Consider the following 13,197-nt stretch of genomic DNA (forward strand, 5'->3'; position numbering starts at 1 on the left):
TAAAATGTGGGTCCTTATATAAAATGGTAAAATCAAGGTTTGCTTTTTGGTTTTTTTGTTTTGTTTTGTTTTTAGTATTTTCAAGCCATGGGTATTTGAATCTGTGGATCCAGAATCTGAGATTTCAGAGAGCCCACTGTAGTACATATTGTACTACAGGCCCATAAATTAGAGAGGCTCCATCCACAAAGCCACAACCATAAAATAATTCTTGCATAAATTGTTTTTTGCTCATGGTCTTTGGCCTGTTGGATGGTTGACCTGGATTTGTGTTATTGCCTAGGCAATATTATTATTTTGTGTGCATTGTTTTGTGTGCATGGACCATGCAAGTCAGCTGATCATTATTATTATTTTAACTGCTGCATTTACTGTTGTAAACTGCCTTGGATGCTTCTGACTGAGCTAGAGTGGTGAGAGATATATTACACAGAAACAAATATAGGTATATGCATATGAGCATACACATACACACACACACACAATCCTAATATTTATTAGAACCATCCTAGTCTACAGCTCTAGTGTGGTATACAGCAATGGACTACAGCAAGAATATAACTAGCTAAATTCAAATATTTATCCAGCCATGAAGACTTTCCTTAGTCTGACCTACCTACCACACGGTGCAGTTGTGAGGAAAAAAATTGGGGGGAAGGGGGGCACTTCATATATTGCCCTGAGTTCACTGGATAAAGTGTAAAATAAGAATGTAAATTATGATTCAATATTAATTAACCCCCTCTGAACAGGAAGAGAATAGTGGGTGGTGTGTTTTTCCCCTCTCAAAAGCCTGTTCATCATTATGCTGTCTCGCTTCAACTATTATTTTTACCAAACAAAACACTAAAGTGTCCATCAGCTCAACACAACCTCCCGTCTGGCAATGATGACTGAATTATATGTTTTGTGGAAATTCTTGTCATGTTACAGTGGTACTTTAGTTTGATGATAAATGTCAGTGACATGTTTCTGCCAACTCTCAACACTGGATCTAAGAAAAGCTACAACAGAAATGGGTGTTCACTTCTTTGTATACCAGTCATCACACAGTGGCTACAACTTGGTCATCAAGGTGTAAAGGAGGGTGAGGGAATACTCGTGGGTCGACCTGACATTCACATCCTATGCTTTCAGTAGAAATGATATTGACATGGAATAAGCAATTCAGAGGGGGGAAAACAAAGTAAAAAATCATAATTCCATTCCAATTCCAGCTCCCCCCTTAGTACATAGTTCTTTAGAAGTTAGCATTATTTATTCTGGTTGTTGACTTATTTATGGTTTTGACATAACAGAGAAAGAAACAAAATACAAAAAGGATGCCACTGGTGGATCAAACAAAAGTTGAAAGGTTCCAAGATTACAGGGGGAAAATATTGTATTTAATGGAACTTGAGTAGCCATAGATTTCTGTATCCACAGGGTGGGGGGGTCCTGCAACCAAACCCCAACAGATACCAAGGACCAAATGTACTGGTATCTTTGCCATGCAAGTGCAACTTTGAGGGGAAATATTTCAAATATTAAAATGAGTACCATGAAAAACTGATAATATGGCAAGTCCTGAAGAATTACCTCTCTCAAGGGGTTGTTTAATACAGTGAAGATTTTAAAGCAATTTGAAAGGAAACAGCTGTACTAAGCAGGCAGTGAAGATTTTTCTTATTACTCTATTTTAGTCTCTTTTTCACATGCCTTCATTCAGGACTGAGGCAATAATATGAAATGATGCCATATAGGAAGTCCATATGAAGATTCTGTAAAAAAAGAAAGAAAAGGAAAAGAAAAAAGGAGGGGGAATCTAGGCCCACTTCTCATTTGGTTTATTTTCAAACCACATTTTTGTCTGGGGGTCGAGGGTGAAACTTGTTTAACACTCTCAGAAACTGCTAGCATATTTGACATCCAGTTTCAGTATTAAGCCCAGGCTTTATGACACATTTAGCACAAGCTTTTAAATGAATCATTCTTGCGGCACTATGCAATCGGAGCTCGAGGATTTGTGGTATGGTGAGAAAAGTACATTCAAGGGCAACTTCCTTGGGCTGAGTCCCTGGAATGCAAAAACTACAAGAATGTTGGGGAGGGAAAAAGCCGTCACTAAACAGCATTCATCAGCATTTGGTTCTGCCTTGCCCTATTTTTTTTTTAAATCAAAACTGAGATCAGCCTACTGAACTTTGGGAGGATGAAGGAAAAGAATGCATACTAATTCATAAGTCACTTTGCTTACCTCTTTTGGTGGATAGTATAAATGTATGAACAACAAAAGGAAGGGATCAATAAAGTATGGGGTCTTTATTTCTCTTAATATTATGTAAATTGACCTGAAGTTGCTTATATATTTTGTTTATCATTCGTATCTCTATCTGTGTTTATTATTTTGTGGTTGTAATTTGGATATGTCATTGTATTTAGTAAACAATTTTATTTTCTCCAATTGAGGGCCCTAGGCTAAATAATGGTGCGTGTGTGTGTGTAAAATCAAAACATACAATTTTACAACAGAACAGCCACAGTTACAGATCCTTCACGTTAGAACGAATTAACTCCTGAATGTTACGGACCATACACAGTACTTCGGTGTTGCTGACTCATAATCTCTGGCAGCTGGAATTCCTGAGCATAACCCATGTAGTACATCTTCATTTCTGGCAGATATCTCACTGAGAGCATCACCATCTTTGTCAAATAGTTCTCATTCTGTCTTGGCTCACTTGTGCCACCCTCCTTCTCCATAAAGGAAACTTACTTGGAGGAAACAGGAAGTCCACTTGAGTCAAAAAGTTTTAGAAACGCCCAACCACAGCTTAATTCTCCTTTCTCACCTGTTGACTAGAAAATAAAGTGAATAATACTAATTATACAGGCGTTCAAATGGAAAATGACTAGGCACAATCCAGTGCTTAAATCCACACATTTCTCTCCTATCTAGGTATCGTATGTAGCTGGAGTAAGAATGACAGAGACCATGGAGCCCAACAGAAAGTTCTCCCTTCTTCTCTACCCTCAACTCATGAACACCTAGTGCCCACTTGTCACTCATGGCTAGGGGGGTCAAAAATAGATGTAGCTTAAGTGGCTGTACCCTGGTGCTTTCCAAATGTTTTGATTTTGGTCCAAAACACACTGCAGAAATAATCTGGTTTGAGACCGCTTTAACTGCCCCAGCTCAGTGATAACAAATTCTGGGAACTGTAGTTTTGAGACATTTAGTCTTCTTTGTTAGAGAGTTATGGTGCCACAATAAACTGCAGTTCCCAGGATTCCCTAGCACTGAGCCAATGCAATTAAAGCAGTCTCAAAGTGGATTATTCCTGCAGTGTGTTTTGGACCTCAGATTCTGTCAACTGTGCTTGAGTCATACTCGACTCATGGCAACCCCATGAATTAGAAGCCTTCAAGCCTCCCTGACCTTAACTGCTCTGCTCAGGGTTGTGGCCTTGATTGAGTCTATCCATTTGGTATGTGGTCTTTCCTCTCTTTCTACTGCCCTCCACCTTTCCTAGCATTATTGTCTTTTCTAGTGAGTCATCTCTTCTCATGATATGGTTGAAGTATGACAACCTCAAATTTAGTTCAGGCTTGATCTGTTCTAGGACAATTTGCTTGTCTTTTTGGCTGTCCAAAGTATCTTTAGCACAGTTCGTCAGCACTACATCTCAAGTGAGTCTATTTTCTTTCTATATGCTTTCTTCACTGTCCAGCTCTCACATCTGTACATTGTCATGGGAAATATGGTGGCTTGGACAATCCCAACTATGGTATTCAGTTTAATATTTTTGCACTTTAAGAGCCTTAATCCAGTTCTTCAGATTTCTTGACTGCAATCTCTGTTCTGATCAATAATTGGTCCAAGGTGTGGAAAATCCTTAACTAGTTCTATTTCCTTATTGTCTATATTGAATTCTTGTAGCTTCAAACTCTTAGAATCATAGAATCAGACTGCTGGAACAGACCACAAGTGCCATCCAGTCCAACCACCCTGCCATGCAGGAACACAGAATCAAAGCACCCCCGACAGATGGCCATCCTGCCTCTGTTTAAAAACCTCCAAAGAAGGAGACTCCACATGTTCTCTGAGGGAGTATGTTCCACTGTCCAACAGCTCTTACTGTTAGAAAGTTCTTCTTAATGTTGAGGTGGACTCTCTTTTCCTGTAGCTTGCATCCATTGCTCCATGTCCCATTCTCTGGAGCAGCAGAAAACATGCTTGTTCCATCCTCAATATGACACCCCTTCAAATATTTAAACAGTGCTGTCATATCACCACTTAACCGTTTCTTCTCCAGGCTAAACATGCCTAGCTCCCTAAGTCACTCCTCATAGGGCATGGTTTCCAGACCCTTCACCATTTTGTTCACCCTCCTCTGGACATGCTCCACCTTATTTTTGTTTCCTTCATGTTCAACAGCAAGCCTGCCTTGGCACTTTCCTCTCTGACTTCCTTTAGTAATTGTTTCAAGTCTAGCTGTAGCTGAAGGGACTTCATCGAAACAACAGGGTGGGGAGCAGTTTACCTTTCTGTGCACTACAGAGATGGGACTAGTCAAAAAGCAGTAAGACACTGAAAAATAGTTTTGCTTTGTATTTTCCCCTAGCAACTCTTAAGCAGGGGTAATTTCCAGAGGTTTTTAACCACACAATCCAACCAAGCAACACACCACTACCACCCCGTCCATTCCCAAACAACATCAGAAGTGGCTAGAAGTCCACTTCCCATTTTGTTTTGTTTTTTAAATACTTTTGGGTCCCATCCCCCCCACCCTTTGCAAACCAGGATGTGGAGAGGCTGCACCTTGTTTTAAGTTGAGGGGGACAAATGTGAGGAAAGCCTATAGCCCTCTCAGGAACCTTGGAGGATCACAATCCTGGGGAAATATTTGAAAAGAAATTTGCCTTCAAATCTCCATAAGCCTCCTAGGATGCATTGGGGCAATTTCATGTTTTGGGCCTTCTTTAGGCCATTATAGGCTCAGAAAAGGTCTTTTTTCCCCCCAAGATGAAAGGACCCAAAATCAGTTTCTGGATTTTCTGGATTTTGGATCTGACCATGGTGGTACATTCCTTAGTTACATCTCGTTTGGAATACTGTTAACATGCTCTACTTTAGCTGCCTTTGAAGAATGTTCAGAAACTTCAGCTGTTCCAAAGAGCTGTATTGGGACTGTTAACTGGGGCAAGTTACAGAGGCCATACTACACCTGTTAAAATAGCTCCACTGGCATCCAGTTTGTTTCCCAGCACAATTCTGGTTATGACTGATAAAGCCCTATATGGCTCAGGTCCAGGCTACCTGGCAGACTGTATCTCCCCGTATGAGACTGTCCAGGCCCTGAGATCATAGGCAAAGGCCTTCTCTCAATCCCACCACGATTGCAAGCATGGTTTGTGGGGACATGAGAGAGGACTTTCTCAGTAGCTGCCCCTCTGGAACTCTCTTCTCAGGAAGGCCAGCATGGCCCCCTCCTTGTTGTCTTTGTGTCAGCAAATTAAACCTTTCTATTGTGAGGCTTTTAAAACAAAAATTTTAAAAAACAGACTTGGGGATTCTGTATTGTTTTAACTGTACTGTTTTTAACGGAATTGCTTAAATAGTTTTTTTTTTTTTAAGAATTGCATTTTACTTTTTTAACTTGAGCTTTGAATTGTTTTAATATTGTGAATAATGTTGTTCTATTTAATGTTCACCTTTTCTATGTTTTTAATTGTATTGTTCTTTTAAATTGTGAGCCATTTTGAGTCCCAGTTTTGATGGGGAAGCAGGATACAGATAAATATTACTACCAGTAGTAGTAGTCATTGTTGTTGGAAAAAAGGTATCTCCTGGGCTGCAATGGTTGGCATGCGACATGAAAAAATTGCCTCGCACACATCCAAGGACATTATGCAGCATTTTGGGGCACAAAAACAGAGATCTGTGGGTCACATAAACTACCCTGGGGTATCACATGTGGCCTGCAAGTATTTTTTCTACCCTTCTTTTAAGGAAAAATCACAGCTCCTGGAGGCTTACAGAACTATTGTGGCCCAAAGACCATAGAATTCCTACCTATCCTAGGACTGGATGTTTTTTACAGATAAAGAACAACACTACCTTCAAGGAGCTACACTGAAAGTTTAAAAAGTGAAACAACGTTTGCTCACTTATATTTCAAAAGATACCTCCTAAACAGGAGGAATAAAAATATTTGATTATCTTCATCAACCTTTGACAGTAAGAGCTGTTTGACAGTGGAACACACTTCCCTCAGAGAGTGGTAGAGTCTCCTTCCTTGGAGATCTTTAAACATCTATCAGGGGTACTTTGATTCTGTGTTCTCGCATGACCAAAGGGTTGGACTGGATGGCTCTTGTGGTCTCTTTCAGCTCTATGATTCTATGATTTTTTACATTAGCAAGTAGATTTGAATTATTAACATGTGTGCCATCAAGTTAACTTCATAAGTTTGCTTAGCAAGATTAACATTTACTCAGAGCAGGTTTGCCAATGCTTTCTTCAGGCTGAGACTGTGTGACTTGTCTAAGGTCATTCAGTACCTTTTTCTGGTTGAAAGGGGATTTGAATACTGGCCTCCCAGAGTTCTAGTCCAATACACATACCAGTATACTACATTGGCACCCTATTTTTTTTAATATATCAATCCTTGTTTATGTTTTCAAGTTTCTGGTGACAGCATAAGACCTTAAGGATCAGGCTGCCAGATCACTCCATGGGAGAATAGCAATCATTTTAAAATATGCCAGTTCAAAAGGGAGGCTTGCATTTTTTAATTTTGAACCATCTCACACTTCTGTTCCAATACATCAACACAGAGAGACCATTTTCTAATAGTTTCATGCAGTGAGTTAACTCTTTAAACTTACATTACGAATATAAGTGATCCCAAGTTCGAATAGTATGCCAATGTCTGGAGATAGTGAATTAGATCTAATAAAACAATCACCATCAAGCAAGCATGGTAAGATACCAGTGACCTGTAAAACACAGCGAAAGCAAAAAATATCTGAGTATTTGATTTCAAAAGTCTTTTCAAGTAGTTTGAAAAAACACCCCTATTATTCTTCCATTTTTTAAAAAAAAAAAAAGGAAACTTGGGAGGTGTTGATTTCGTTGAAAAGATGGCAGGGATGGAGTGAAACCACCTCTATGCCATGCCTCAAGTGGAAGTATAACATGCAGATCAGGGGTAATATTAAAGTCCACTACAGACACCAATAAACAAGGGTCAAAACCTGGTATGTTTCAAGCATGACTGGACACAGGAGTAGTAATAGAATGCCCAAACATTTACCAGAATTACTGTACAGTCTGGAGGAGTTCTAAGAAGGTTAATTTCCAAAGTGCTCTGCAAGCAACATTACTAGGAGGGTACCATAAATCTCTCACCACAAAGAGATTTGGTTGGATCCAGACTTGCTCTTCCATAAACAAAAGGATTCCTCCTGTTTGTGGAAGAGATTGACATCCATCACAGACTGCTGTTGAAGGGAGAAAGGATGGAAGGGAGTTTTCATTAAAAACAGACAGCTCTACCTCCCATACTGCTGAGAATATTTCTGAGCCTCCAAAGTAGATTCTTGGGATGTGCAAGGGAAAGAATTGTCACTAATCACTTCCCCTTGCACTTATTTCCTCTGGCAGGAACATTCCATGACTGGACTTCTACTCATATGAACTTTGGATCTAACACACAAGCACCAGCCATCAATGAATGCTATTCTGTTGTGCTCTTCATGTCTAAACATTCTAATTCCTGTAACATTTGCACTCTTAACATTCTGTGCTTTGAGCATGACAAAGCTGAGCTAAACAATGATATACGATATATGATTCAGTATCTCTTCAGCTCTATCATGGGAAAGGAAGAGCAGGACTAGGTATAATGAAGAGCACATGGCTGCCACTGAAAATGCCAACCCTCTGTGGAGTTCGTTTCCCACATCATCATCATTATTATTATGTCAGCTTACAACAGAGTAATAAAATAGCCACAAAATAATAACGTTAAAAAGTGATTAAACTATTTAAAAAAATGAAACCAGTTAAAAACATGAACCATTAACAATAAACAACAGTACCACCAAAAAAAAAAGAAAAGAAAAGGATATAGACATTAATATACAGTAATAGAAGTGGATGTTAAACAATCCTATGATACATTTCCACTCCTCTCTCCAGATTCAAATCACTTGCTCCTACAATTGGGGGTGTGGGGGGGGGGGGAACAGTTACAATGACATCTACACATTACAGGAATAAAAAAGTAAAATTTTATGTACCGCACAGTCAGCCCTCTGCATCCACAGATTTTCTATCCACTGATTCAACCATCCATGGCTTGAAAAGACTCAAAAATAATATAAATTCCAAATGCAAACCTTGTTTCTACCATTCTGACTTGCCCAAGGCCACCAAGTGGGTTTCATGGCCTTTATATTTAATGGGACTTAAGCATTCATGGATTTTGGTATCCACAAAGGATCCTGGAACCAAACCCCAGTGGACACCAAGGACCCGCTTTGTATGCAAACACATCTCAGACATTAAAAAATATAAGTTACTAAAGTATTCAGTGGTCTATTGAAAACTGAGATATAAAGATGAGAGAAAATCTGAATTTGAGGTATTTGCATGTAGACAACTCTTCATGAAGGAAATCATAATTGTCCATCTCCAAACAGCACTCACCTGATACATGACTCCAATACTGTACTTATTCAGAGGAAGCAATGCCATCTATTGACAAATTCCTGATACTTCATCCAATATAAATCTTTCCCTTTCTCCTCCCTCCCTCCCCTTATATTCCAAAATGATGCATATATAATTATACACACAATTTAAAAGCCAAATTTCCTTTAAACTCTATTTAAGCCAAATGTCAGGGGGAGGCATGAATTCAGTTGGAACTTTAGCACTGTGGGAGGAAATTAATTCCTGTAATAGTTTTTGTGATCTCAACTTTTATTCATTTTAAGCATTTATATAACATCTTATAGCAGACACAGAGCACTATATCCAGGGCTCTCTCATGGGGTTTCTCCTTATGTTCTTAAAATTTACCTTATTAGATCTCACTACAGTTTTCTCCATGCACTTACCCTTGGAGAAAAGGTCCATGTTTTTGGATTTTTAGGTTGCCATGTAGCTCTAACTGTATGAATGTTACTCAGGATCTAAAGTGAGATAAGAAAGCATGTGGAAGACTTAAAGCATGATCTAAATTACTTTATTCAATGCTTAAGCAATGAAGACCAATAAGAAGCAAGCCCAACTATTTCATTATGAGATCTGCATTTGTCTGAAAGACCAGCCTTCACTTTTTTATGTGACTCAGAAGTATGAATATATGTTGGATAAAGAAGTGACCAAAGAATTTCAGAAGAATTTCAGCCTGTGCGTTATAGATTATAACAAAAGCATTTGAATGTATAGATCATGAAAAACTATGGCTTGTTCCTAAACAAACTGGTGTGCCATAATATTTGATTGTCCAGATAGGTAAACTGTAGGTAAACTCAGGACAGAATATGGGGAAATAGAATGGTTTCCAATTGGCAAGGGGGATCAAAATATCCTAATCATATAGGGACTGTATAAACCCATGTCAAAATATAAGATGATAGCTGAGTAAGCACAAATATTCTACGTCATTAATTTGATTAAAAAGTTGGAAGGAATTCAAATGTCAACACTTCAAGTTGATTGGACTGTAATACTTACTCTGTTACCATCAAAAAGGCAGAGTCGAACATGTCTGCTGAGGACCTGTATGCTCAGCCCAGGAAAAGGAATCGCTTTACAGTTCCACAGAGTCACAATTAGTGATATCCGAGTTGGCCTTGACTGAATCTGAGAGACAAAATGACAGAACAAGATATTGAAGTTGCAGTGCTGTTCCTAATTGCTTGGGAATGCATCCCACTGAATTCAGTGTAATTTGTTTTTGAGAAACCATTATGAGATTGTGCTGTTAGTCTGTACTAGAATTTCTAGAAATTGTCACAGGGCCCAAAGAGCCAGGCAAAATAAAGCTGCTTTGGGTCACTTTGGAGGTATGCTGTTTAAATGACACACACATCTTAAGAGGCCAGAAGCTGCGCCAAAGCTGCGCTCCAGTCCTTAGAACAGGAGCATGGCTTTGGCGTGTCTTCTGGCCTCTTAGGACGCACGTAGCATTTAAACAGCATACCTTCAAAGTGACCCGAAGCAGCTTTATTTTGGCCTGTCTGTTCAGCCGCACAATCATTGAAATTGTATCTCAAGGTTAATGAATGTTCCTAATCCTAAAAGTCATAAAGCAGAACTTTCAGTAACCAAGTTTTCTAAAGTTCTAATTGCTTCATTTTAACGTCTGCACCCCGGGATTTCTAAATCTGGATTACAGCCAACATCCTGGTGTGCTCCTAGCCCTTCCTCAGGATTACCTGGTTTCATCTGATCTCATACACACTGTATAGATTAACCCATCATCCCCACAAAAAGGGCTTCAACAACTCTTACACTGATCATACATAAACAGCAAGTATGTTTTAGTTTAGTGGCTCTTCTGTGCTCAGTGGCTCTTTCAGTTATACAAAAAGTGCTAATGGAGAAGCTGCCAGATGGCATTCATCCATGATGAAGAAACTGCAGTCACCAAGTGACACACACACATGTCTGAGCTCCCTGTTCTGCATGGAAGACCGGTTCCTAACATTTATAGTACTTTGATGTGGATGCAATGGATTCAAACTAGAGGAAAAGAGATTCCATCTCAACATTAGGAAAAACTTCCTGACACTAAGAGCTGTTCCGAAAGTGGAACACACTCCCTCAGAGTGTGGTGGAGTCTCTTTCTTTGGAAGTCTTTAAACAGAGGCTGGATCGGGTGCTTTGATTATGTGTTCCTGTATGGCAAGGGGTTGGACTGGATAGCCTTAAGGTTTCTTCCAACTCTATGATTCTATGATGTGCATTTCCAAACACTAAGTAGAGAAGTGCCATAAAATACATGAACCACACTCCTGTATATTATTCCTGTTCCTTCATAAAATACATAAACATGAAAAAGACCCAGCAAAACGTCTCCTCTGAAATGCTGCTTGCCTATTCTGTAGATGACTATTTACATCTAGGTACAAAATTAATTAATACAAATGGCCACAAGGGCAAAAAAGATATTTTATATCTTTCAACTTGCAAACATTAGTTTTTAATGTTCAACCTGCAAAATGATGAAAACATAATACTGCAGGTAACCTAACAGTAAGAAAAAATAATTTTACAGCTACACTGTCTACTATATTTCTCAACCAAAACTCATCATAGATAACAATTTCCTTATCATCTATTACCCCAAAGATATCAAGCATTATGTAATTTTGTTAAGAACAAAAACTTACAGTGCCTTTTTCAGGGTTCCACACTAGATCACGAAAAGAAAGATTGGAAGATGTGAGTACAGGTTGTAGGAAGTAAGAAGCTCGAAAGTGAATCCCTAGAAGAACAAGGTGTGCTTTTTAAAATGGTTTTGCTCCACTTTCTTTTTATCTATTTTATAAATCTCAAAATTGCAATAACAGCTGGCATCCCAGTTTTAAAACTGACTTGGTAAATTTTGTCAATCTTAAAAAATTACTACCACATATGTGTTCCTAGGACAACACATCATATAGCAAGCCCAGATTTTAGCACTAAGTGTACACTTGAGAAGAAGAAAAATAATAAAACCAATTCTTGGACAAGTACATTTGTACTTTAAACTCTGTTAAAAGGTTTTTACATCACTGCTGTACACAACATAAAAATGAATGAATATGATAATAAAATACATTTTTAAACCCACAAAATTGCTAGCAGGGATTACATTCTGCAGTTAAAGTTCTACTTATCTCTTAGTCAACAACCATATCTGGGAAATCTGCTTTACAGGATTAATGAAACAGCTATACAGAACTCCTACCTATATTGTCAACTACCTTGGTCCCATGCTGGGTAAAAGACAGGTTATGAAATTAGTAAACAAAATATAATTAATTAATACCTTCTTCCAAGAGTTGTGCAAGCGTTGAAGGTCGAAATCCTGCAGGAACAGCTCCCATAGTTGTCAGTGCATCTAAGGTATTATTCTGTTTAATTAGAAAAAAGATTTTTCATCTCCCAATATATCTGCTGTTTATCAGTTCAGCTTTGTCACTGTAATAGTCTCAAATTTTTAGGCAAACCAGGCAAACTGATCAAACAAACAAAAATGCTCTGCATTTCACACTTACCTAAAACCCAGAGAACATAGCAAGGTAATTACTTTTGAACAAACCTTCATATATTCTGGGTCCTTTTTCAACTAAAACATTATAACCGTTCCTACCTTGCTAACTGAGAAATTCATACAGCCTATTTGACAAATTTGAATACGAAGATGGATGGACCCTTTATGCCTGTTTAAAGCAACTGACAAAAATAAGGTCTTCCAAAAATTACTGAAGGTGCACATGCACTCACCCACATACATGCACACAAAGAGAGAGAGAGAGAGAGAGATAAAATACAGTCTTACCTCTGTGATAGCCTTTTTAACAGCACTCCAATGTGAATCTGTCCTGTAAAATATAGATATAAATAAGAATATGACTAAACCAAAATAACACAAACTCACAAGTCAAATTTTCTGCAAAAAATATACAGTATATGGCACTCAGTATGCATGTCAGCTGATCAAATTATAAACTATACTAAGTAGCTGAACAGGCCACCCCTTTTAGAGCTGGATCGGGGCTGCGGCAACTACATGCTTCACCCTGATCTGGCCTTTCCATGGCACAAAAAGGAGCTACAAAAAGTGGCTCCTTTTTGCACAGCGGAAAGGGAGCCATAGCCGCCAGCGCCGTGGCTTTTCAGCGCTCCTTTGGCACTGCGTCATCTGGAAGTAGTGGCACACGACATCACGTTGCATGGGGGCAGAGTTGGGGTGTGCGTCGTGTGGACACCACGCCCCCACTCTGCCCCGATGCTGGCCTTTGATGCCAATCTGTTAAGGCTCCAGCCACGAGGAGGACTTGGAGGACGACAAGGGTCACTGCAGAATATGGATCTTCCCTTGGCCCCGTTTTCAACCCCAAAATGCAATCTAATGCCATCTCTGCATCCTGCATCTTCCCTTCTTGCCACCCCAGAATGCCTCATATACATGTAATAATAATAATAATAAT

The 13,197-nt window shown here is 39.0% G+C and overlaps 1 protein-coding gene across 6 annotated transcripts in view; it reads right to left on the bottom strand.

Annotated features, from left to right (window-relative positions):
* LOC149310487 (nephrocystin-1-like) overlaps positions 1-13,197 on the bottom strand; it is a 49,258-nt gene that overhangs the window by 19,655 nt on the left and 16,406 nt on the right. For 5 of the 6 annotated variants that reach the window (XR_016281671.1, XM_089529049.1, XM_089529052.1 and 2 more), the window contains exons 8-14: positions 12,546-12,588; positions 12,033-12,117; positions 11,392-11,486; positions 9,731-9,859; positions 9,109-9,183; positions 6,871-6,981; positions 2,756-2,838 (exon numbers count right to left, since the gene is read on the bottom strand). Coding sequence is in view for 5 of the 6 variants with exons in the window: in XM_089529049.1 (XP_089385175.1) it covers positions 2,756-2,838; positions 6,871-6,981; positions 9,109-9,183; positions 9,731-9,859; positions 11,392-11,486; positions 12,033-12,117; positions 12,546-12,588 (621 nt within the window). In the remaining variant the exon portion in view is untranslated. The remainder of the gene's footprint in view (positions 1-2,755; positions 2,839-6,870; positions 6,982-9,108; positions 9,184-9,730; positions 9,860-11,391; positions 11,487-12,032; positions 12,118-12,545; positions 12,589-13,197) is intronic. The other variant, XM_089529050.1, reaches the window with a different exon arrangement.

The sequence above is a fragment of the Sceloporus occidentalis genome, unplaced genomic scaffold, assembly GCF_023333645.1.
Source record: "Sceloporus occidentalis isolate IW3139 unplaced genomic scaffold, rSceOcc1.0.p SCAF_6, whole genome shotgun sequence".
Taxonomy (NCBI): Eukaryota; Metazoa; Chordata; class Lepidosauria; order Squamata; family Phrynosomatidae; genus Sceloporus; species Sceloporus occidentalis.